Source organism: Taeniopygia guttata, chromosome 9 (assembly GCF_048771995.1).
Source record: "Taeniopygia guttata chromosome 9, bTaeGut7.mat, whole genome shotgun sequence".
In the NCBI taxonomy this organism is placed as follows: domain Eukaryota; kingdom Metazoa; phylum Chordata; class Aves; order Passeriformes; family Estrildidae; genus Taeniopygia; species Taeniopygia guttata.
The window spans coordinates 5,449,541-5,471,155 of record NC_133034.1 but is presented as its reverse complement, the minus strand read 5'-3'; the positions used below and the strand labels follow the sequence as shown (position 1 = coordinate 5,471,155).

The 21,615-nt window shown below is 60.2% G+C and overlaps 3 protein-coding genes across 3 annotated transcripts; 1 reads left to right on the top strand and 2 right to left on the bottom strand.

Annotated features, from left to right (window-relative positions):
- Positions 1-280: 280 nt before the first annotated feature.
- PROCR (protein C receptor) lies at positions 281-2,222 on the bottom strand. The gene is made up of 4 exons (XM_004176434.5): positions 2,055-2,222; positions 1,723-1,959; positions 620-886; positions 281-538 (listed from the first exon to the last, which is right to left on the bottom strand). The coding sequence occupies exons 1-4, from the start codon at positions 2,107-2,109 to the stop codon at positions 426-428; spliced, it is 672 nt and encodes a 223-aa protein (XP_004176482.5). The 5' UTR covers positions 2,110-2,222; the 3' UTR covers positions 281-425.
- Positions 2,223-4,480: 2,258 nt separating this feature from the next.
- On the top strand, positions 4,481-10,883 carry PFKL (phosphofructokinase, liver type). The gene is made up of 22 exons (XM_030280108.4): positions 4,481-4,730; positions 5,248-5,321; positions 5,414-5,491; positions 5,577-5,766; positions 5,940-6,105; positions 6,191-6,235; positions 6,319-6,427; positions 6,747-6,842; positions 6,922-7,014; positions 7,287-7,412; positions 7,500-7,564; positions 7,742-7,805; positions 7,892-8,038; positions 8,135-8,205; positions 8,294-8,381; positions 8,501-8,653; positions 8,784-8,948; positions 9,110-9,171; positions 9,491-9,602; positions 9,691-9,790; positions 9,906-10,011; positions 10,097-10,883. Exons 1-22 carry the CDS (start codon positions 4,646-4,648, stop codon positions 10,242-10,244), a joined length of 2,343 nt encoding a protein of 780 aa, XP_030135968.1. The 5' UTR covers positions 4,481-4,645; the 3' UTR covers positions 10,245-10,883.
- A 3,293-nt stretch (positions 10,884-14,176) lies between these two features.
- CFAP410 (cilia and flagella associated protein 410) lies at positions 14,177-19,768 on the bottom strand. Its single transcript, XM_030280343.4, has 7 exons — positions 19,559-19,768; positions 19,078-19,096; positions 18,453-18,499; positions 17,531-17,760; positions 16,703-16,871; positions 16,226-16,319; positions 14,177-15,094 (listed from the first exon to the last, which is right to left on the bottom strand). Exons 1-7 carry the CDS (start codon positions 19,633-19,635, stop codon positions 14,969-14,971), a joined length of 762 nt encoding a protein of 253 aa, XP_030136203.4. The 5' UTR covers positions 19,636-19,768; the 3' UTR covers positions 14,177-14,968.
- Positions 19,769-21,615: the final 1,847 nt, after the last annotated feature.

Below are 21,615 nucleotides of genomic sequence, written 5' to 3'. Positions count from 1 at the left end.
GGCGTGAGGACTGTCCACAGGGCAGGGGGCTGCTGGAGGGGTCAGTCCAGCTGGGACAGGACTGGGAAGCCATCAGTGTCCTTGGCAAGCAAAGCCTGCGGCACTGGGGACGTGCATCCCTTGTCAGGGGTGGATTTGGTCTCTGCCTCCACGGAGGGATGATGGATCCAGTCTCTGCCTCCACGGAGGGATGATGGATCCAGTCTCTGTCTCTATGCAGGGATGATGGATCCAGCCTCTGTCTCCCCACGGTGATGATGGATCCACGGAGAGTTGCTAGATCCTTGGGAAGATGATGGATCCATCTCTGACTCCACGGGAGGTGATGGGTCCGTCCCCTGCCTCCACAGGGTGGTGATGGATGCACGGGGAAATGACAGGTCCGTCCCCTGTGTCCATGGGGTGACATGGGACAGCTGCCCACGCTAGCAGCTCCCTCCTGTGCACAGGAAGATGCCCAGGGCCATGCCCAGCAGCCCGAGGCTTCCCAGGACCAGCCCCAGCACCAGCGGAGCGCGCGATCGGCCGCTGACTTTTCCTGCAAGAGGCGAGAGGGATGGAGGTGACGACTGGGCCACGCCACCGCGTCCCTGTCCCCAGCCCCAGCCCCAGCACGGACCTGTCCTGACGCTCTGGGCCTGCAGGATGCTGACACAGGTGGTGTTGAGGAAATACTGCAGGTCCTGGGTGGTTATGGGGTATTTCATCAGCTGCTCCTGGGCGAAGGCGGCCACCGGGAGCTCGCCGGGCCAGCGCCGCTCCCAGGTGGCGCTGGGGACGTGGAAGCTGAGGAACGCTGTCCTGTTGAGGGTCACCTCGTAGAAGCTCTGGGCGGTCCCGTTGGGGTAGAGGCGGCAGCCGAGGTGGCAGCACAGGTGATGGGTGACTGCAGGGACAGAGGGAGGGGACAGGGTCACCAGGCTCCCACCCTGAGCACCCCGTGGCCCTCAGCAGCAGCAAACTGGGCACTGAGTTTGCACAGCCTCAGCACCACCCAAACCACCCACAGCTTCGTTTCCCCTCGGTTTGAGCACGGCAGTGATTTTTCCAGCGACTGGGATTCTTTTTCCTCCCTTATCTGCACAGAGCACAACTCCGGTTGTACGGAGGGAGACTCTGGGCACAGAGCTGCTCGTGGCTCTCGTGGATGGAGCGAGACACCGGGACAGGGACACCGGGACAGGGACACCGGGAGTGGGGGCGGGTCATGCCAGAGACTCCGCGGTGACACCGGGCTCCCCAAGGGTACCGGAGTGTGGGACTGGGCAAAACCGCTCTGGGGATAACCAAGGAAAGGAAAGGAAAGCACAGCGAGGCAGGAGCAGCAGAGCTGACAGGGCTTGTGGGGCGGAGCGAGCAGGAGCACGGAACCATCGGCAGCAGCGTCCCACAGCTCCCACAAGCTGCGGGATGCAGGCAGGGTGCTAGGGATGCAGGTGGGATGCAGGCAGAGCACTGGCAGGGAGCAGACAGGGTTCCTACACCTCACCACCCCACAGGCTGCAGTCCCCAGCCCTTTTCCTGAGGAGCAGCAACAGGTTGAGCATCACCCCAGGGTGTGCTCCGGGTAAGAAATTCCCGGCTGCACAGAAAGGCTCCCGTTGCCCACAGAGAGGTTTTGCACATGGCCGTGTCCCCATCCCTTCACCCATCTGTCCCTGCAGAGCCACCCCCGTACCCTGGAAGCGCGGGCACCCACCCCTTCCCCCGGGTACCACTCACAATTGATGGGTCTCTCCTTGTTGAACATCATCACCAGCAGCCTGAAGTTCCTCAGGTAGGCGATCACCTCGTCCTGCCGCCGGGCCCAGGCGTCCGGAGGCTCCAGCGGGAGCACCTGGGTGACATTATTCCCTTCCAGGAGATGGCTGAGCTGCCCGTTCAGGCTGGCATTGCCCCGGAAGATGGAATTGCCCATGTAGACGCGGGTCAGCTGGAGCATGGTGAAGGCGAGCGGAGCTGCGGGAGACGTGCGACATCAGCCACCGCCTGTGACCCCCGTGTGCCCCTCGGCAGCCCCGCTGTCCCCAAGCACCGCCGTGTCCCTGCCTTACCCGCCGGCTCCGCTGCGCAGCCCAGGGCCCCGCCGAGCAGCAGCAGCCGCAGCATGGTGGGGACAGGGACGGGGATGGGGACAGGGATGGGGACACGCTGCTGGCCCGCGGCTGGCCCGGCTCGCAGCTCAGCCCGGCCACCCGCCGGGGACGCGCTGCTGGCCCTCGGTTCGCCCACGGGATGTTAAGCGGGCCGGGGAGGTGGGGCTGTGGGGGGAGGAGAGCGGGACTCCGGCCAGGTCTCTCCCATTTCCTTAACCCCAGCCATCCGCACCCCTTCCCTGCCGGATATGCCGGGCCCCACGGCGCCTGAGCATGCAGGATGAGGCTCCAAGCTCCTTCGGCACAGATGGAATTGGGCGAGCTGCCAGCAGCGGACTCAGTTTCCCCATCCCTTGGCCGGGCAGGGCACTGTCCCACTCCCCTGGGGGATGTGGGAGACCAGGGGGACACGGTGATGGGGATCACTGCCAGGGAATGGGGAGAGTTGGAGGGAGCAGCCACCCAGCAGCGCACTGCACCCACCTGGATCCCATTCCCATTCCCACCTGGATCCCATTCCCTGTGCAGTGCAGGGTCCCACGGGGTTCCCCTCACTCGAAGGGACACCTCAACATCACCTGTAGGATGCCATCCCCTTTGGAGAGGACATCCAGCAACAGGACACCCCTCCCTGGAAAGTGGTGACACTCTGGGTAGCTGAGCTGGGTAGTGGGGATGAGAAATCCATAGCAGGGCCAAATCTCCACAGGTTTGTTTTTTAATTACACCTAAAATAATTATAAATTAAAAAATTTTAAATGTAAAATTTCTACTAAAGCTCCAGCTCGTCTCATTGACAGAGCATGGCACAGCCTGGGGTGGCATGTAATGGCATCACACAGCCTGCTATGGCATGGAATGCTGAGTGGGAAGGGACCTGAATTCCCAACTCATTCCACCCACTCCCACAGGCAGGGACACCCAGGATTCTCCAAGCCCCATCCAATCTGGCCTTGGACACCTCCAAGGATCCAGGGGCAGCCACAGCTTCTCTGAGCAGCCTGTGCCAGGGCCTCACCTCCCTCACAGGGAAGAATTTCTCCCCAGTATCCCATCTAATCCTGCCCTCTGGCAGTTTGAAGCCATTCCCCTCTAACAGGACCATTGGGAATATTCTCTCTCCATGTTTCTTGTTGGCTCTTTCAGGTGCTGGAAGACCACAACGAGGTTACCCCAGAGCTTCTCTTCTCCAGGTGAACAATCCCAGATCTCCCAGCCTTTCCCCCAGCAGAGCTGCTCCATCCCTCTGCTCACCCTGGTGCCTCCTCTGGGCTCTCTCCAGCAGCTCCAGCTCCTTCCTGTGCTGGGCCCGGGGCTGGGGCAGCTCTGCAGGTGGGCTCTCACCTGAGCAGGGCAGAGGGGCAGAATCCCAATCCCTTTCCTGCTGCCCACGCTGGGATCAGCCCAGCACAGGGGCTTTTCTGGGATGGGGCATGGCCAGCCCTCAGCACCTGCACCCCCAAGTCCTTCTCCCAGGGCTGCTCCATCTGCTCATCCCTGGCCTGGATTGATCTTGGGGGTTGCTCTGACCCAGGGGCAGCACCAGCACTTGCTGGTGTTAAACCTCATGAGATTCCCACGGGTCACTTCTGGATCTTGTCCAGCCCTCTGGATGGCCCCATCCTTCAGGAGTGTCACTGCACCCTCACCTGGTGTCACCTGCAGACCTGCTGAGGGTGCCCCAAACCCTCTGTGCCAGCGATGCAGATCGGAAATATCCCTGGTCCCACACAGACCCTGGGACACCACTGGTCACTGATGGCCACTCTGAGCCATGGAGCCTCTGGATGTGACCATCCAGCCCATTCCTTATCCATTTGACAGTCCACCCATGGAATGCAGCTCTTCAATGCAGAGAGAAGGATGCTGGGTGGGATTGTGTCCAGGCTGTATAGAAATTGGGATAAATGTCATCCATAACCTTTCCCTTGCCCACTGAGGGAGTCGCCCCATCAGAGAAGGCCACTGGGTTGGTCTGGCAGGACTTGCCCTTGGTGCAGCTGTCCCGAGTCACCTCCTGTGCTCCCTCCCCCTGCCTCAGCAGAGCTTCCAGGTCCTGTCCACGATCCCTCGGACACACAGAGGGGAGGGGACGGGCCAGGTCCGCGCCCCAGGCCCCTCCTTTCCACCCTTTTTGAAGATGGGGACAAGGAGTCCGTTTTTTCCGGTCACCTGGGACCTGACCGGACATTCAGGACCTTTCAGATATCCTGGAGGGCGGCTGGGCAGCTCCATCAGCCAATTCCTTCAGGACTCGGGGACGAACCTCCCGCAGGATGGCGCGGTCCGGGACGGCGGGATATGTGCCCACTGTCCGGGACGATACGGCGCACCATGTCGCGATATGGCGCGATGTGTCCCCGGTCTGGGCGTGTCCCGGGGCGTGTCCCCGGTCCGTGCGTGTCCCGGGGCGTGTCCCCGGTCCGTGCGTGTCCCGGGGCGTGTCCCGGGGCGTGTCCCCGGTCCGTGCGTGTCCCGGGGCGTGTCCCCGGTCCGTGCGTGTCCCGGGGCGTGTCCTCGGCGGCGTTGCCGGTGCCGGGAGCGCAGCGATGGCGGCGGCGGAGCTGGAGCGGCTGCGGATGGCGGGGGCCGGGATGGCCATCGCCGTCCTCACCAGCGGCGGCGACGCGCAAGGTGCGCCCGGCGGGGCGGAGGGGGGCTCGGGCCGGGCCCGCCGCGTCCCCGCGTGTCCGTGCCCAACACCGCGACCTTCGGGGCCGGGGTCCGCGGCCCGGGCGGGTGATGGGGACCCGCTCCCGGTGCGCCCCGCCAGCGCCGCTTCCCCGTCCGCCACCCTCGGGCCGCCGCCGTGGGAGGGCAGAGGGGCCCCGCGGGGCAGCCCCACGGAGGGGCTGTGTCCGTCCCTGTCCCCATCCACGGCCCCCCCCGCCCCGGGATGAGCAGCTCGCTCCCGCAGTTCCCCGTGCACGGCCCAGCTGTGCGCGGAGTGTCCCCGGTGTCAGCCCACGTGGCTCCCCGCCCACTCAAGAGGACACCTCAGGGTCACCTGTCGGATCCTGTTCCCTGTGGGCTGCAGGGTCCCAAGGGGTTCCCCCTGCTCGAAGGGACAACTCAGGGTCACCTGTGGGATCCCATCTCCTGTGGGCGCAGAATCCCATGGGATATTCCAGCTCATATATCACTTTTCCAGGCATGAACGCCGCTGTCCGCGCTGTCACCCGCATGGGGATATACGTGGGAGCCAAGGTCTTCCTCATCTATGAGGTTGGGCTTTCCCTCTGCTCCCCATCATGGCTGGGGGGATCCACGCCCCTGTGCCAGGGCACCTTTGACTTCCATCCTCTGCTTCTCCACAGGGCTACGAGGGGCTGGTGGAGGGGGGTGACAACATCAAACAAGCCAACTGGCTCAGCGTCTCCAACATCATCCAGCTGGTGAGGGCCACCATGGGGCCACGGGACCCCAGATCCCAGCCCTCCAGACGTGTGTGACAAGCCACGTGTCCCGTTCTGTCCCCAGGGCGGGACGGTGATCGGCAGCGCCCGCTGCAAGGCCTTCACCACGCGGGCAGGCCGGCTCCGGGCCGCCCGCAACCTGGTGGAGCACGGCATCACCAACCTGTGCGTCATCGGCGGCGACGGCAGCCTCACCGGTGCCAACATCTTCCGCTCCGAGTGGGCTGGGCTGCTGGAGGAGCTGGTCCGAGATGGTGGGTGAGCCCCTCCCAGCCCCCGGGTGGGTTGATGAAGGCGTTTGAGGGCGGCGAGGTCTGGTGGGTCACCCCAGTGCTGTGACCCCGAGGAGGCCTGGGCTCCAGCCCCGTGATGGTGGGGACACGAGTGCCCTGAAATAACCGCTGTGGTGGCCGTGACCCCCCCCCAGGGCAGATCAGCGAGGAGGTGGCGAGGAAGAACTGCCACCTGAACATCGTGGGGCTGGTGGGCTCCATCGACAACGACTTCTGCGGCACCGACATGACCATCGGCACCGACTCGGCGCTGCACCGCATCATGGAGGTCGTCGACGCCATCACCACCACGGCGCAGAGGTGAGGGGGACGGGCGGCTGGGGGCTGCAGCGCCCCAACCATCGCACCCACCGACCACCTTCTCTTCCCACCCATGTCCTTGCAGCCACCAGCGGACGTTCGTGCTGGAGGTGATGGGTCGTCACTGCGGGTAAGCCCCGTGGCTGGGGAAGCCATCGGTGGGACGGGATGCCGCGTTTCGGGATCAGAGCTGCCACCGCCGTGTCCCCCCAGGTACCTGGCGCTGGTGTCCGGCTTGGCCTCGGGCGCTGACTGGCTCTTCATCCCCGAGTCCCCTCCGGAGGACGGCTGGGAGGACCTCATGTGCGAGAGGCTCGGGGAGGTGAGGGGGGTTCCTGCCATCCCATCCCATGCCTGGTTCCCCCGGGCAGTCCCCGCAGGGGCCGGGGCTGAGCCCTGCAGCCGTGCCCGGCCCCTGCGAAGCTTCGGGAGCTGCCGCCATTGTGCCTGTGAACCGGGGCACTGAGCCGAGCGCAAATCCAGCCCCGCGTGCCAGGGGCAGCGCTGGCTCGGGGGCTCAGCTGCCGTGACCTGAGCCGCCCCCGGAGCAGCACAGATGGCGGGTGGGGAGGGCGCTCACGCACGGCCCACGGTGAGTTTTGGCTGAGCCGTGGTGGCTGTTTGTCCTCTTCTCGTGGCAGACACGCAGCCGGGGCTCGCGGCTCAACATCATCATCATCGCCGAGGGCGCCATCGACCGCAGCGGCAAACCCATCTCTTCCAACTACGTGAAGGACGTAAGGCACTGTCCCGGCACCACGCTGGCACCCACGGACACCGGCGGGTCCCCAGCGTGATGTCCCCTCTTCCCCACAGCTGGTGGTGCAACGCCTGGGCTTCGACACGCGGGTCACCGTCCTCGGCCACGTGCAGCGCGGGGGGACCCCGTCCGCCTTTGACCGCGTGCTGGTAGGTCCAGGGGAGGACACAGGGGGAACCCCGCTCCTGCCATCCCTCTGCCCGATGGAAAGGGGTGAGGCTCAGCCCTGCTTTGCTGGGCAGAGTTGTGCACCCGTTTCTCCTCATTTACTCCAAATTTCATGAATTTTTAAATAAAAACATCAGCTTTCCAGCAGTGAATCAGCAGCCACATGGTTTCCAAGCCTGTGGGAGCATCCTTGAGCATCCCACCCAGCTGGCGCTGGTGGCCCAATGTCACAGGTGCCCCTGTCCCTTTGCAGAGCAGCAAGATGGGGATGGAGGCGGTGATGGCGCTGCTGGAGGCCACGCCAGACACCCCGGCCTGCGTGGTCAGCCACTCTGGGAACCAGTCGGTGCGGCTGCCACTCATGGAGTGTGTCCAGGTGGTGAGTACCGGGGAAGTTGGGTGGGGGTCTCACTCCCTTCCCTGTGAACGTGGGTGTTATGGTGCTGCATCTTTCTCCTCGCTCAAGACAAAGGATGTGCAGAAGGCCATGGACGAGAAGAGGTTTGAGGAGGCCATCCAGCTCCGTGGAAGGTGAGGAGCAGGAACCAGGACTGCGGGAGACATCCCTCTTGGATAGAGGCTTCTCCTTTTGGGGAAGCTGTTGGCTCCTGCAGCTAGAAGAGTGTCTCCAATCACACTCCAGGGGCACTGGGGAGAATGTCCCTTCTCCCAGATGTGCCTTGGGAACACATCCCCGTGTCTTTGCAGGAGTTTTGAGAACAACTGGAACATCTACAAGCTGCTGGCGCACCAGAAGCCAGCTCAGGAGAAGGTGAGGGGTGATGGGGAGCAGCAGGGTACACCATCCCCGCCTTGGGGACATGCAGGGATGTGCTGTTCCCATCCCTGTCCCCGCAGAGCCCCTTCAGCTTGGCCATTCTGAACGTGGGAGCGCCGGCCGCCGGCATGAACGCTGCCGTGCGCTCGGCCGTGCGCATCAGCATCTGCCAGGGACACACCATCTACGTGGTGAGCGACGGCTTCGAGGGCCTGGCCAAGGGGCAGGTAAGGGGCACAGTGAGCTGGGATGTCTTGGAGGATGGCGTTGGGCTTGGGGGAGGGGGGCTCTTCCCACCCCTACGCTGTCGCTGGTGCCCGCAGGTCCGCGAGGTGGGCTGGCATGACGTGGCAGGATGGCTGGGCCGCGGCGGCTCCATGCTGGGCACCAAGCGGTGAGTGCAGCCCTGGGGACAGGGGCATAGGGAAAGGGTGTCCCCCACCATCCTCACCCCACTGTCTGCACCCCCTTCCCCACCACAGGACGCTGCCCAAGACCTGCATGGAGAAGATCGTGGAGAACGTGCGCAAATTCAACATCCAGGGGCTCCTGGTCATTGGGGGCTTTGAGGTGCGGCGGATCCTTGGTTCAGCGGGGGCCGGGGTGGCTGTGGGCATCCCAGAGGAATCTTTCTGGGATGCAGGCCTGGCTGCAGGGCCAGCATTTCCCAGTCCCTCGGCTGCTTGCAGGCATACGAGGGGGTGCTGCAGCTGGTGGAGGCACGCGGGCAGTACGAGGAGCTCTGCATCGTCATGTGCGTCATCCCCGCCACCATCAGCAACAACGTGCCCGGCACCGACTTCAGCCTGGGCTCCGACACGGCCGTCAACGCCGCCATGGAGGTGAGGGACAGGGAACGGGGCAGCTCACCATGCTCCACCACCTTCCACCATGGCCTGGAGTGGCCACGGTCCCGTGCTGGGGAAGCAAAGGTGGCTTTCCCTGGTGTGACCTCCCCGTGCTTGGGCACAGAGCTGTGACCGCATCAAGCAGTCGGCCTCGGGCACCAAGCGCCGCGTGTTCATTGTGGAGACCATGGGGGGCTACTGCGGGTACCTGTCCACGGTCACCGGCATCGCCGTGGGCGCCGACGCTGCCTACGTCTATGAGGACCCCTTCACCATCCACGACTTAAAGGTGAGCGGGCAGGAGCGGCTCTCTGGCTAAAATGAGAAGGAGGAGTGGGGAAGGGAGGGCTCCAGAGCAGGGCAGGAGCTGGAGGACATGGCCACGCTGGATTGATGGCAGGACGGGATGGCTGTGGGATGGCTGCTGGCATCTCGGTGTTCATCTTGCAGGCCAACGTGGAGCACTTGACTGACAAAATGAAGACAGATATCCAGAGAGGGCTGGTGCTGCGGTGAGTTGTGGGCACTGGGGACAGTCACTGCAAACCCCAGCCCTGTGGCAGGGAGCAAGGCTGGAGCTGAGCCCTTCCCATGGCCAGAGAGGGGTCCCGGGCACGGTGAGGTTTGGCACAGTGGGCACACACGTGGCCCTGGGGACACTGGCTGCCTCCATTGCCATCCCCACCCCAGCATCTTCCTGGGGACACAGACTGGGGCCCTGGGCCTCGGGGAAAACAATACAGCACACGAAAGGTGTTACGGGAAACAGGGGGACCCCTGGGCATGCCAGCGGAAGGAGCAGCCCCCCAAGCCCTTCCCTCTGCTCCCCAGCAATGAGAAGTGCCACGAGCACTACACCACCGAGTTCCTCTACAACCTTTACTCCTCAGAAGGCAAAGGCATCTTTGACTGTAGGATCAACGTCCTGGGCCACCTCCAGCAGGTACAGAGGTACAGGGGAGAGGGGAGCATGGGCCTTGCTGGCCCTGAGAGCTGGGCAAGGCCTGACATCCCCATTTCTTTGTCCCCAGGGGGGAGCCCCAACCCCCTTTGACCGGAACTATGGGACCAAGCTGGGAGTGAAGGCGGTGCTGTGGATGTCAGAGAAGCTGCAGCAAGTCTACAGCAAGGGTGAGCCGAGGGCTGGGGTTCCCACGGGGGGTAGGGAAGGCTGGTGGCTGCTGCTCCAGGCTTCCAGGCGTGGCCCCCAGTGAGGTGGCCAAGGTCAGCAGTGTCCCCCTCCCAGGGCGTGTGTTTGCCAACTCTGGAGACACTGCCTGTGTGATCGGGCTGCGGAAGAAGGTGGTGGCCTTCAGCCCTGTGACGGAGCTCAAGAAAGTCACGGATTTTGAGTAAGTCCCCATGCCCCAGCACGGGGCCTGGCTCCTGGGGGAACCTTCCCGGGGTGTCTGCTCTAGAGCTGTGTCCCCTGCACAGGCACAGGCTGCCCCAGGAGCAGTGGTGGCTGAACCTACGACTGATGCTGAAGATGCTTGCCAACTACCAGATCAGCCTCACCGAGTACATCTCGGGGCAGATGGAGCACGTCACCCGTCGCACCCTCAGCATCGAGAAGGGCTTCTAGTCCCACCAGCCTGACCCATAGCCCCCGCCGTGTCCTCTCTGTGCCCACATGCTGCTGGGGGAGCACTGTGTCCCCTCTGTTCTCAGTAGCCCTGTAGCTTTGCCATCGACCCCTTACAGCAGGCAGAGCCTGGTGCTGTGTCCCAGAACGGCACAATCTTGCCCCAAATCACTGCTGCGGGTTCTGGTCCCTGTGCAGATGCAGAAAAGTTGCTTGAGCCCAGCTGCACAGCCCAGACCCTTGATCTTCCCTTAATAGTTTATTATTATTTAATGATGGGGTATTTTGAGTCCTTACTTAGCAGCTTGACCGCCTGAGCCAGCTGCTGCTGCTTGTAGTCGCATGCCCCACGTGCGGGACGGGAGTGAGGAGGATGCGGAGCCATCCCAGAGTGGGTCAGAGCTGGTCCCAGGGGCTCCTGGGTGTCCCCGTGGAGCTCCATCCCCCGTGGGGGTCTCGAGGGCTGAGCATGGGGGTCCTGGCGAGCCCCTGTCCCCTTGCATGATGCTTGGCTGCGACCATCACCACGTGGCTGTGGGCGCCGTGTCCGTCACCTCACCGCTGCTCTGTGACCCCCGGGTCCTGCACCGCCCACGGCGCTGCTCCTCTCCTCTAGAGATAAAACCTGCTGGAGCCAAACCTGCCTGCTGGAGTGGTCATTGCAGGGGGGAAGGGTGGCAGGACAGGGGTGGGGTGAGGGAAAAGCAAAGCCTGATGGTTTTCCCAAGCTGGGTTAATGCCAGGAAGACATTCCCTGGTTTTGTGCCTCCTCAAAGCCTGGGAGAGTGGGACTGCAGGCGGCTTCTCCCTGTTCAAGTCGTGGTGGGTGCAAGGTCAGCATCCTTTCGCAATCACTTCATGATTCCAGAGAAAAATCACTGGCTTCCCACCTCCAAGGGAACCACTCAAGTGCGTTAAGGGGGTGCAGTTTCTCATGGGGCTGGCCAAGTGTGCCGGCCTGGCCGAGCTCCGCGCGCTCGGGCTGCGCCAGACGGTCACAGGGAGCCCCTTTCCCAGGCCACTTCCCTCCTGGGGCTGCTGGCTGACGCTCCAGCCTGCGGGACAGCATCAGCATGCATCACAGTTTTGGGGTCAAGCATGCTGTTACTTTCTCCTCCCCATGGAGCTGTCCCCAAGTGAAAGCTCCCCTGACTTGCCCCCTGCCTTTCTCTGATGGGGCGACTCCCTCAGCGGGCAAGAGAAAGGTTATGGATGACATTTATCCCGATTTCTGTACAGCCTGGACACAATCCCACCCAACGGCCTTCTCTCTGCATTGAAGAGCTGCATTCCATGGATGGACTGTCAAATGGATAAGGAATGGGCTGGATGGTCACATCCAGAGGCTCCGTGGCTCAGAGTGGCCATCAGTGACCAGTGGTGTCCCAGGGTCTGTGTGGGACCAGGGATATTTCTGATCTGCATCGCTGGCACAGGGGGTTTGGGGCACCCTCAGCAGGTCTGCAGGTGACACCAGGCTGAGGGTGCAGTGACACTCCTGAAGGATGGGGCCATCCAGAGGGCTGGACAAGCTCCAGAAGTGACCCATGGGAATCTCATGAGGTTTAACACCAGCAAGTGCTGGTGCTGCCCCTGGGTCAGGGCAACCCCCGAGATCAATCCAGGCCGGGGATGAGCAGATGGAGCAGCCCCTGGAGAAGGACTTGGGGGTGCAGGTGGTGAGGGCTGGCCATGCCCCATCTCAGAAATGCCCCTGTGCTGGGCTGATCCCAGCGTGGGCAGCAGGAAAGGGATTGGGATTCTGCCCCTCTGCCCTGCTCAGGTGAGAGCCCACCTGCAGAGCTGCCCCAGCCCTGGGCCCAGCACAGGAAGGAGCTGGAGCTGCTGGAGAGAGCCCAGAGGAGGCACCAGGGTGAGCAGAGGGATGGAGCAGCTCTGCTGGGGGAAAGGCTGGGAGAGCTGGGGTTGTTCAGCCTGGAGGAGAGAAGCTCTGGGGTGACCTCACTGTCAGTACCTGAAGGAGCCAACAAGGAAGCTGGAGAAGGACTTTGGACAAGGGCCTGGAGTGACACGCCGAGCGGGAATGGCTTCCCACTGCCGCAGGGTTAGATGGGATACTGGGGAGAAATCCTTCCCTGTGAGGGAGGTGAGGCCCTGGCACAGGCTGCTCAGAGAAGCTGCCCCATCCCTGGAAATGTCTGAGGCCCCCCATGTTGGACAGGGCTTGGAGCAACCTGGGATAGTGGGAGTGGAATGAGATGGGATTCCAGGTCCTTTCCCACCCAAAACCATGCCATGATTCCATGATTTTAGAGCTTTTCACCTAACTGAACATATTTTAGGCTGCGGAGTAAGATGGTAACTTTTTTCTCCTCCCTGACCTTGCTGATGGAGGCAGCATTGCTGCTCTTGAATGAGTATCTGTTCTGGGGACCCCAGGCAGAGAGACCTGGCTTCTCCTGGAGCTGCATTTCCTGGGTGGGAAAGGGGCTCTTCCACTCTCCTTTGTGCCATTCCACTGTGGGGGACCCCAGCTCACTCTTTCCCTCCCTCCATCCCTCAGCCATGGCCCTCACACCTGCCTCACCACCAGCCTCTCCAAGGAAGGTTTGGAGAGAAGTGGCTCAGTCCAGCTGCTGGCATTCTGCAGAGCTGCAACCATCTGCATTCACCGCTCGATACTCCGGCTGAGGCAGGGCAGGGTGACCGCAGGTCATGTGGAAAATCTCGTCGGCAGCACTGCCCTGCAGCAAACAGGTCTAGGGTGTGAATGGGGACAGGCTCAGACCAGCCACATGCTGAGGGACAGGAGTCACTGCAGCACCCACGCCTCATTTCCACCAAAAAAAAATACCTGGAGGGCCAAATTCATGGGAGGAAACGGACAGGCACGGCTACTGCATTCCGAGGATGAGCAGGAGGGGTGCAACTGTGCTCCCAGACTTCCCAGCACACCCAGCCCACCCTGAAGAGAGGCCAGAGCAAGCCTCCAGAAGCATCCTGCAGGGGAAGGCGGGCTGCCAGGGCGCTGGAGGGGCTGAGCCCCCACTGGGGTTTGCTGGGATGCTGCAAGGAGCACTTGGGAGACCCGAGGGCAACATCAGCAGCAGCCAAGGATGATAAGCACAGCACGTAGGCTGCAAACAGCCCAACTTCTCCAGGAATTGTGTCACTGTGGCCTCAAGGGCACAGTGATTGCTCCACCAGCCCCATGACCAAGTCCTGACAGACACTTCCTTTGATCACTCACATCCCAGAAAGGCTGGGGGTCCAGCTCACCCCGACAACAACTCCCTTGTTCCTTGACATGGACAGGCCAGGGGCCTGGGAGAAGACTTGCACTCAGCAGGGTGAGTCTCCCAGGCCCTGGCTGTCAAAGAAAGTCTGGGACATCATAAATCACACAACTGCAGCTGGGTTTAATGCAAAAGGCAAGAACAAAGGTCTTTTGAGGAGTTAAAGGCATCAGCAAATCTCCCCCTGGGTGACAAGGGTCAAACAGTGTCTGTTCCCACCAAGGTCAGGCAAACAGGCTTGTGGACACAGGGCTGTCACCATCCCTGAGGAGCATTCCTTCCTGGTAGCACAGCCTGGACACTGCACAAACAGGGACAGGGGGGCCATGGAAAGGCCTCATCACCAGTGCAGCACTGGGAGACACGGAGGGCTCGTGTCCCGTGTCTCGGGGCCATCATCCCGCCCAGGTGGCTCTGCACTGAGCTCTCCTCAGCACCTCTTGTGCTCCCTGCCTTTGCTGTGGTTGCAAGAAGGCTGCAGGACAGCGCAGTGCCCCTGCAGAGCGGTGCTGGGAGCAGGCTCAGCGTTTCAGAGGCGCACTGAAGCGGGAAGGCGCGGGGCTCCCAGCCCTCCTCCTGCTCCACAGGGCTCACAAAGCACTCCCTGAACCAGAGGTAATGCAGCAGTGCCCCCAGCCAGGCCTTTGCTGAACTCCAGCCACCACTTACACGGCCTTGATGGATAATTGGGTTTATTTGGTATGTCACAACAGTTTAGTTTGTACTCAGCAGCTCTATAAAACTTGGTAAATGCAGTTTTATCAGTTAAAGAGCAACAACCACCCCCCACCCCATGCCTGCACAAATCAGGCAGAATGCTCAGGGCCTTTTAACTGGGATGTTTCTTTAAGCTGCTCTAATGCCTGCAGGGAATGCTGGGGTGAGAGGACAGCTGAGCATTCAGGATGTGGGAGTCATTCCTGGTTCACCTAGGCTGCTCTGAGCTTTCCTTTGGGCTGCCTGACCAGCAGGCACTGCATGCACCAGTGAGGACCTGAGTAAGTCAGCCAGGAGCTGGAAAATAAATTAATAACTGGACATTGACCTTCACCACCTGCACCAGACAAGTCTCAGTGACCATCTCAGGCAATGTCTCCCCGTCAGACTCCCCCAAACCAGATCTCTGTGGTACAAACTGCCCTCAGAGGTGCTGTGCACCCCCAGGCTGGCTGAGGGGTGGAGACCCTCCCAGCCATCAGCAGGCTCTGCTCCCCCTCAGATCACACAGCACCTCTGGCCCTTCTGCTCTGCTGATTTGCCTGCAGCTCCCATCCAAGAGCCCCAGCCAGACAGGATACAGTGTCAGAGCCTGCTGCACAAGCAGGAAATCTCCAGAGAAGAAGACCCCACCCCAGGCCCTGACACGGAAGCAGAGGAGCACCGAGGCTCTGGCTGCAGCCAGGGATGTGGGCAGGACAGCACCGCGGGGCTGCGGCTCCAGGGAGGCTGGAATGGGGATGGGCGTTGTCACTCCTCCTGCAGCTCCTTCTTCTGGAAGGCCTGGAGCCTCCTCGCCACCGTCTGCTGGATGATCTCCAGCCCCTCTGCGTCCAGTTCTTTCATGAGAAGCAGGATGGCATTCAGGACATTGTTCTGTCGGGATAAAGCACACACACTGCTTTGTACCAGCCAGCCAGGACAAGGACACTCGATTTTCCCTGCTTTTTCTAGGAACTCCTCCTCCACCACCACCACCAGCGGCAGCAGGTGGGAACAGCCACCTGCAGCCACCAGGACTAACAACAAGGCCTGGGGCAAACACAGGCAGAGGCTGCGTGTGGCACGTGTTGAGGCTGGAATGCAGGACAAACCCATCCGCCCAGCCTCTGGCTGCCAGCCACGCTCCAGCCTGGCTTCTCTAAGGAAAGGCACATCCAGAGGGGCTGCCCTCGCTCTCCAGCACGTGTAGGATGAGAAAGGACAGGAGAACCCTGCTCTGAGGAATGAGGAGAGTTGGTGCTCTCTGCAAGGGACCCCTGAAGGTCCCCAGCCCTGCCACGACCACGGGACCACTGCCAACACCAGGTTGTGGCTGTGTCAAATCATGTCCTGAAGAACTCCAGGGAGAGATTCCACAGCCTAAATAACTGTCCTTCTAGGGAGAATCTTTTGTCCAACGTCCAACCTGAACCTCTCCAGCTGCAATGGGGGGCCACTTCCACCTTTTTAAAGGCCTGTGGTGCTGCTCTAGGCAGCTATGGCAGAGTGAGGCACTGTGGGTTAGATCTTGCTATGCTGATTGATGCAACGCACCAAGTTCATCACTCTGCAATTCCCAGCTGAACCACCAAAATCCAGTTCATCCAAGGCTACATGATGGAGGGGGCTGAGGAACCACATAAGCTTCCTGTTCAGCAGCCAGTTCCCAAGGTTTGACCCTCCTTTTGCTAAAGAAACACCTCCTAATGTCCAGTCTGAATGTCCCCTGGCACAGCTTTGAACCATTTCCATATCTCTTATCACTGGATCCCAGGTAGAAGAGCTCAGCACCCCCTCTCCATATCCCCTCCTCAGGAAGCTGCAGAGGGGCATGAGGTCACCTCTCGGCCTCCTCTCCACATCAAACAAATCCAGAGCCCTCAGCTGCTCCTGGACATTTCTTCCAGCCCTGGCATCAGCTCTGTTCCCCTCCTCTGGGGACATCCAAGGCTCTTCATGTCCTTCAATGCTGGGGCTCAGCCCCACATACAAGGAAAAGTAATTTGGTCTCTAAAAGATACTCACTCTCTTCTTGCAGCTGCAGTCTGTCTCTTGAGGGGAAAAGGAGGAATATTTATCCCTGGGAGAAGGCTTCATATCAAGCTCCTCCTGAGTTTTGCTAAAATAAAGGAGGAAAAGCAAATGTTATTATGACCAGGTAGGAGAACCTTCCTCTGCCAGGCCAATTCTTCCTCATCACAGGCAACCATGCAAGGAGTATCCAGCTGGAGGACCCCAGAGAATGGACTGGAGCTTCCAGATCAGAGAGGATCCATCCCTGCCTGCACATGCAGCTGATGAGCTCAAGTCACCCCCCCCAGCAGAGCCAGTTTGGCAGACACAGAACCAGCCCTAGCAGTGCCACCGAACCAGCACAGCTCCACTGCAGCACCCAGAACATTGGGAACTGCACCGGCTGCGGGCCTGGCCCTGGAATGTCAGCCTCCTTTCCTGCAACACACGAATGCAGCCCAGAAATGCAGGCAGCTGCGCAGCCCTCACATTGTCTCCTCCAGGCTGCAGCTGAGCTCGCTCTGGGGCTCCGTGGCGGATCCGGCGGCGCTGGATGCGGTGGACTCGGAGCAGCCGTTCTCCACACGGCTCCGGGCTGGCGGGGCCGTGATCTCCACACCATCCACCAGCGCCTGCGACAGCTCCTCCTCGGTCACAGCTGCAAAGGCCACAGCAAATGCCTGTTGCTATCAACTGCAGCAGCACAAGGGGATGGCATCTCTAGGGGCGCAGCTTCTGCTGCAGCAGAGCTGCTCCCAAGTGGTTTGGTCCTAAAATTGCCTGGCAGTTTGCTTTCACCCTTCTCCTGCAGTGAAATCACCAGCCTCCCAAAGCGAGAAGGGTATCCCAGAGGGATGCAAAAATGCTTTACTATTTCTTGTCTCTGGAGAAGGCTCCAAAAGCAACCAAATTTCTGCTACTGGATGGAAAAAAAAAAAACAGAGAAGCTTTTCTGCAGCAGCAGATCCAGTTATAGAACCTTTGCCTGGCCACAGCAAAGAGAGAGCTCTAAAAACCACTAATTAGTGGTACTGTCTGAGCTATAATGAGGCGCTCAGTCCTGCTACTGTAGGGAAGGGATAGGGATAGGAATGGGGATGGAGAAGGAAAAAGGGGAAGGAGGAACAGGAGGGAAAGGGGAAGAGAAACGGAAAGGGAAGGCAAAGAGAGAAAAGAGCTTAGAAGCACCGGATCTAACTCAACCCCTAACACCTCCTGACTCTAGGAAAACTCAAAGGATGCCTTCGAGAGGAGCCAACACATGCCCATTTCCCAGGTGGCCCTGGCCCAGGGCTGTTTCAGGTGCCCAAAACCCACCCTGGTTGTCGAGCTTCTGCAGGCTGGGCAGGTTGCGCAGCACGGTCATGCGGTAGCGGTGCGGGTCGGGCCCGCAGCAGGGGTTCTCTGCCAGCCACAGCACCCGCAGCCGCGGCAGCCTCTTCAGGTAGAACAGCTCATCCAGGCTCCTGATGTTGTTCCTCCTCAGGTAGAGCTCGCTCAGGTTCTGGCACCGGTGCAGCGGCTCCAGGTCCGAGATGCCGTTCACGCTGCAGAGACACGGTCAGAGCCCATCCTGCCCTCGCTGCCCATCCGGGGGGAGCACAGCACTTCCCAGTCCCCCTTCCCACAACAGCCTCACCCCAGCACGGCACAGCACGGGGTGTTCAGCCCATGGCTTCTGCCATTTCATCTTTGTCAGCAGAGCAAAGAATTGTCACCCTGCTGAGGATGACAAAGAGCCTCTTCTTCCCCCAACCTGCCCCCTTTTCTGTAGCAGCTCCTTAGACCAACCCAAGGGGAACCCAAGTAAGATTCCCAAGTTAAAAGGCTCGAATTGACAGAGCACTGGCTCCATGGGATCCTCAGGACAGGTGAAAGTTGAGTGTATTATGGGAAAGGGAAAGCTCTGAGAGATCCATAAAATATTTCAACAAGCATTTTGGAAACAGGCCACATAGAGACGCCGAGAAGATCCCCGTTGAAACTATGGAATATTTTCTGGAGCAACAATCCTAAGGGGTTTTATCACTTGTCAACACAGAGAATATTTTCTCAAGAGCACAGGGAGTAGTGCAGAGGAGCTGCTGAGGAATAATCATTTCTGTATCTCTGCTGCTTGAGAAATGGGGTACAAAGAGCTAGGTAGCTCACACACACAACTCCAGCAACATGGGAAAAAAACATCCCCAGGAAAATGTGATTTCCTTTCCCTCTCCAAAACTGGCAAACTGGAATTCACCTGAACGTGATCACCTCGATGTTGGGCAAATCCCGGCATATGGATATCTGGGCAGGAAGAGACAGAAACAACATGTTGGCACTCATGGGGGAAAGTATAAACAAACCCAACTGAAATCACAAAAAGCACCATCAGGAATTTGGGTTTGTTTCAGTCTGACCCGAGCTTAAACAGCACCAGAGATTTTCTGATACAGCGAGTGCAGCGTCAGCAGCTCCTCCAGCCTCTGCTCAAGAGTGGAAGTGCAGACACCAGCCAGTGTCCCATTGTTCTTCTGCTCCAGCAACGCTGCAGCCTCCACATGCAAGAAAGGCTCCCTCCCACCCCTGCCAGCCCTCCCCTAGCACAGAACCTCACCCAAAATCACCACAGAGGTAGGACTCAGGGTCCTGCTCTCCGAGGCTCCATGCTGGGCCTCAGAGAGAGAAATTTTCCAATGTGGAAACAGCAGTAATCACATTTTTTTTATGGTGTGAGATGCTAATTAACCCTGAAAAGCCCTGCAGCACACCAGGCCAGCCTGTGCTGGCTGTGAAGCCAGGCTCCCCCCAATGTCCTGCCAACCCCATGGCCTCCAGGGTGTCCCCGCTCCAGCTGTGGCTCCTCTGGCTCCTCCAGTACTTACATCCGTCAGGTGGCTGCCCCTGCGAGAGGAGAGGGGGGTCAGGGAGAGCACAGCAGGGCTCAGCCTCCCCTGCACACCCCCACAGCCGGGTCCGGAGCCCCAGCCCAGCCTGGCCCCACCGAACTGCCCCAGTTTGTGGGCCTTGTTGTGCCTCCCCTTCCCCAGCGCTGCCTGTTCTCTCTCACCCAGCAGTGCCCGTTCTCCCCATCCCTCCTGGCACCCAGCTCCCTCCCCGCATCCTTGTTTCCCCTCCCCAGCCCTGTCCCAACCCAATCTCTGCCCGTGTCCCCTGCCTGTCCCCTCCTCATCCTTGCCTACCACCCCTCATCCATCTCTGCCCATCCCCGCTCCTCATCCAGCCCGTGCCCCAGCCCCAGGCCTGCCTGTCCCCGCTCCACCACTGTCCCCACAGCCTCCTCCGAGCCTGTCCTCCTCCCTCAGCCCCTGTCCCCGGCCCGTCCCTGCCTGTCCCCGCGCCCACCAGCAGTTGAGGCGGCGGACACCGTCCAGCGCGGCCGCCTTGGCCTGCGCCAGCACGGCCGCCCGGCTCAGCCTCATGCCGGGCCGCGGGGCGGGAGCGCTGGGCCAGGCCCCGCCCGGCCGGGGCGGCTCCGCAGCTCCGGGGCCGGACCCGCAACTCGGAGCTGAATCCGCAGCTCCGCGGCCGGACCCGCAGCTCCGGGGCCGGACCCGCAGCTCGGAGCCGGACCCGCAGCTCGGAGCCGGACCCGCCGCTCCGGGGCCGGACCCGCAGCTCGGAGCCGGACCCGCCGCTCCGGGGCCGGACCCGCAGCTCCGCGGCCGGACCCGCAGCTCGGAGCCGGACCCGCCGCTCGGAGCTGAATCCGCAGCTCCGCGGCCGGACCCGCAGCTCGGAGCCGGACCCGCAGCTCGGAGCTGAATCCGCAGCTCCGGGGCCGGACCCGCAGCTCGGAGCCGGATCCGCAGCTCCGCGGCCGGACCCGCCGCTCGGAGCTGGATCCGCAGCTCCGGGGCTGGGTTCGCCTCCTCCGCGCCCCGCCCGCCCGCCCGCCGCTGCAGCGAGGGGCGCGCGTTGAGGTGGTTATTGGTGCGCACGGGTAAATCCTATGAGTCGTTCAATTGTGTCTTATTAGAGAATGTTTTGTACACAGAGCCGCGCCTTTGTGAGTGTATATTTACGTGGAAAGATCGCTATGGATTCATGTAGTGGCTGCATGGGAAAAGCCCATCTCATTCCAAACCCCTCCCACTATCCCAGGTTGCTCCAAGCTCCGTCCAGACAGGCCCAGAAGACATCCAGGGTTGGACGGAGGTTGCTTCTATAGGCAACCTGTGCAAGGGCCTCACCACCATCACAGGAAAGATATTTTTTTTCCCCCAATATCTAATCTAAACCTACTCCTTCAATTTGAACCCATTCCCCCTTGGAGGAACACATGAGTGTATAATTTTATAACTGACTTTACACATATATCCCCATATACCCCTCTAGCTATATATGCATGCAGTGTGTATGAATAAAATATATCTACATTTTCTATGATAAATATATAATTTATGCCATCTCACCCATCCCTGCCTGCTCCCCATCTGCATCCTTGGCCCCCTCTCTCCTCCATCAGTTCCTAAACATTCCAACAGGTGATAGTCCAGCCCTTGAAAAACATGTTTTGTACAAATAATAGTTAATGACTATATCAAGAATGACTAATACAGCACTACAGTTTATTAACACCTCTTATCCCATGTGGCAATAAGAAAACTAACACTCACCTTTGAATCAGCCTTGGGACTCAAGTGGTTCAGGACTTGTTTTTACAGAGCCAAAGTCCTTTAGGAATCCTCTCCTGGAGTGCTGGGTTTCTACACCACTGTATGATGTGGTGCAGAAAAACCTCCAGTTTGTATCTTCAGGGGTGCAACAGAAGCAGGTGGTTGAATGGGAGAGCCAGAATAAAAAAGTCTGGAGAAGCAGTGTGGTTAGTCCAAAAAGTGGATTAATGCAGAGTTTCCCAGTGTTTTTCTGTGTGTTTCCACCTTATTTGACAACAGAAACAACTGCAGGATGGACATTGGGTGTTCCGTGTTTGTTGTGTGGGTGTTTGGGTGCTGCTGCAAAAGGAAGTGTTCAGGTGTGTCAGTGGGACATTTATGGACATAGTTTACAAAATTACAGAATCATGGCGGTAGGATAACACCTGCAAGATCATCAAGTCCAGCCTGTGACCAATCCCCACTGCTGTAGGCACAGAGTTTGTGGTGATTGGGATGGGGCTGAGCCTCATCCCCATGGGCACAGCTGTGAGCAGCAGGTGAGCAGCACTGACACAATGAGCCATGGAGTGCCCAGGGGCACTGAGCAACCACCAAAGGGAGCAGAGGGCACACAGGGGCACTGCATCAACGTGAGGGGATAAAAGGCTGGGCTAAAGAACAACAAAGAGGTGCAGATGCTTGAAGCTTTCTGAAGAGGTAAGGTGTTGCTCTGCTTGGGTGAATGCTTAAAGCTTTCTGAAATTCTGTGGTGATACTCTGTGTATTGTGGCCCTCTTGACT

Bases quoted from the DNA above. Each gene is read 5' to 3' on its own strand.
- PROCR (XM_004176434.5), bottom strand. From the start codon at position 2,109: ATGCTGCGGCTGCTGCTGCTCGGCGGGGCCCTGGGCTGCGCAGCGGAG. The intron at 1,960-2,054 runs GTAAGGCAGGGA...CGTCTCCCGCAG, and splicing joins CTGCGCAGCGGAGCCGGCGG to CTCCGCTCGCCTTCACCATG. The intron at 887-1,722 runs GTGAGTGGTACC...CTGTCCCTGCAG, and splicing joins CAAGGAGAGACCCATCAATT to TCACCCATCACCTGTGCTGC.
- PFKL (XM_030280108.4), top strand. From the start codon at position 4,646: ATGGCGGCGGCGGAGCTGGAGCGGCTGCGGATGGCGGGGGCCGGGATG. The intron at 7,413-7,499 runs GTGAGTACCGGG...TCCTCGCTCAAG, and splicing joins TCATGGAGTGTGTCCAGGTG to ACAAAGGATGTGCAGAAGGC. The intron at 8,039-8,134 runs GTAAGGGGCACA...TGGTGCCCGCAG, and splicing joins AGGGCCTGGCCAAGGGGCAG to GTCCGCGAGGTGGGCTGGCA.
- CFAP410 (XM_030280343.4), bottom strand. From the start codon at position 19,635: ATGAGGCTGAGCCGGGCGGCCGTGCTGGCGCAGGCCAAGGCGGCCGCG. The intron at 16,872-17,530 runs GTGGGTTTTGGG...TGGCCTTTGCAG, and splicing joins GCAGAAGCTCGACAACCAGG to CTGTGACCGAGGAGGAGCTG. The intron at 15,095-16,225 runs GTGAGTATCTTT...TTATCCCGACAG, and splicing joins ACTGCAGCTGCAAGAAGAGA to AACAATGTCCTGAATGCCAT.